At 36.7% G+C, this 2,347-nt stretch overlaps 1 protein-coding gene across 1 annotated transcript in view; it reads left to right on the top strand.

The window, feature by feature from the left end:
• Nucleotides 1–2,058, top strand: part of LOC109820845 (ABC transporter A family member 2-like) — a 20,659-nt gene extending 18,601 nt beyond the window's left edge. Inside the window, exons 13-16 of the mRNA XM_020387037.1 lie at nucleotides 162–455; nucleotides 540–620; nucleotides 716–892; nucleotides 1,560–2,058. Coding sequence (XP_020242626.1) covers nucleotides 162–455; nucleotides 540–620; nucleotides 716–892; nucleotides 1,560–1,811 — 804 coding nt within the window. The 3' untranslated portion in view covers nucleotides 1,812–2,058. The remainder of the gene's footprint in view (nucleotides 1–161; nucleotides 456–539; nucleotides 621–715; nucleotides 893–1,559) is intronic.

Below are 2,347 nucleotides of genomic sequence, written 5' to 3'. Positions count from 1 at the left end.
TAATTGCAAAAACACATGATTTGATAGGTATATATCAAAAACTTATTTTTTAATAAAAAATGCTTTATCATGATTCTGTCCATTATATTTGAGTGTGTGTTGCATGAGCATGCATGCAGACAGCCATATTTCATATTTGATTTTGATTTCATGTGATGCAGACAACTGGCATGGATCCTATAAGTCGGAGGCATGTATGGGACATTATCGGGGAGGCAAAGAAGGGGCGAGCTATTGTTTTAACAACACACTCTATGGAAGAAGCTGACATTTTGAGTGATCGCATCGCTATCATGGCTAAGGGAAGATTACGATGTTTAGGGACCTCGATAAGACTAAAATCAAGATTTGGGACAGGTTACATTGCTACTGTCAATTTCCAAGGAAGCGCATATGGTAGTGATGCAGGCGCAAGTGAACCTCGAGCGGGGCCCTTGAAGAAATTCTTCAAATTTGTATGTTATATAGACTTTGAGACTATTTATAAATATCGGTTGAACCCTCTTTATAAATATTATTTAACATATTAAATCTGACAGCATTTGAACTTGGATCCGAAAGAAGAGACCAAATCATATTTGACTTACATCATTCCTCGTGAGAAAGAGGGTATTCTGACGGTAATGTATTTTTACAGTTTTTAAGGATATTTTTTGCTAGTGAAGCAAAGCTGCATTTTAATTGTTTGGATTCTAAATTTTCTGCATCATCACAGGACTTTTTTGCTGAACTTCAACTTAAAGAAAAGGAACTTGGAATAACTGATATACAACTCGGTCTCACGACACTCGAGGAGGTATTTTTAAACATCGCAAAGAAAGCAGAGATTGAAAGTTCTGCTGCTGAAGGCACCCTGGTTCAGATCACTTTAGCATCTGGAGCTTCAGTCCAGGTATACAACTTACAACTATATGGGTAATTATCAGCTGATAAATCTTACATGTGAAGTTCCTATGTGGGTAATTATCAACTGACACATCTTACATGTGAAGTTTAATGCTTCATGAATTCTACTGTACATTTCTGCATATGATAAATTCTAAAATTTTGGTGATTCAAATAGTTTCTTGTAAGTTTTTGCAGCACAAGTGATGCTAAATATTGTAATGATCACGATAGACAACATCACCAACTATTAAGAAGTCATAATGCTGATATGATAGGTTGAAAGAACTTTATGTTTCTGAATTCTAATGTTTAGTGTTGCCCTTGTGATATGAATTGCTGGCAACTGCAGACTATGGTGTCTAATTTGTCAATTGCTGACTTCATATAATTGTTGTATTATCACCCAATTGCAGATAAACACCATGTTATTCTACTGATGCAGTTACAACCCTCAGAGTAACTTCTTGACTACTTTACCCTCACGAGGTCTACTTGTCAAAAAGCAATTTCCTCTGAGGGCAAAATAGTATAAAAAAAAAGGGTTTGGGGGGAGGGGGGTGATATCTGCAATTGGGTGATTATTCACTATTAACCCTTTTGACCACACAAATGACTTCTCGCTTAAACGTGGCTTAAGGGTTCTACTTTTCTACTTTCTCATAACAATGCAGATACCTGTTGGAGCGAGGTTCGTTGGAATTCCAGGTACAGAATCGTCGGAGAATCCGAGAGGTCTAATGGTCGAAGTTTATTGGGATCAGGATGATTCTGGTCGTCTCTGTGTTTCTGGCCATTCGGATGAAACTCCAATACCATCAAGCGTTCAATCTGCAGCAAATACTCTCACTCGAAGAGCTTCGCGTGGAAGATCACCTGTTGGATTTGTAATTGATCCTAACCAAATCGCACGTGGTAGTGGTTAGCATTGATATTAGTTAGTTGTCCATACTGCTCCCAGATGTTCTGGAGGTTTAAATCTTGTGTAGGACATAAAGTTTAGTCAGACATTTGCTTAGATAACCATATGTACGAGACTGTTGTACTGTCCATATAATTCTTAGGTAGTGCACCGTACGGAAGTAAGCTGTTAAAATAAGGAGACATTGTTGAGTAGAAGAGAGGGAATTCTTTCCTTGAAATTGAAATGATCTTTTTTTTTTTTGCGACTAATTGTTGGTAATAATGCAGATATGTCTAAGTTAGTAAATTGTCTTTGGTGTTCCTTGTGATAAAATATTCGGAGAATTGTATCATCTCAACATAATTCATTGGTATTGTTAGCAGCAGCAATAGCTTGAATAAGAGGCGGTTCAGGTTGTTTCGCTTGTTTTACCCCGCGTACTTATCCTTCAGTAGATAATTTATGAACTACAACTGCTCTCATTTATAGAGTAATGAGTACAAAGACACTATAGTTTAAAAGGATTAAATCGGTAACATATAAATAAAACAATAAAAC

The sequence above is a fragment of the Asparagus officinalis genome, chromosome 8 (assembly GCF_001876935.1).
Source record: "Asparagus officinalis chromosome 8, Aspof.V1, whole genome shotgun sequence".
Classification (NCBI taxonomy): Eukaryota; Viridiplantae; Streptophyta; class Magnoliopsida; order Asparagales; family Asparagaceae; genus Asparagus; species Asparagus officinalis.
Note: the sequence above shows the minus strand (reverse complement) of the source record. Positions and strands in the feature narration are given on the sequence as shown.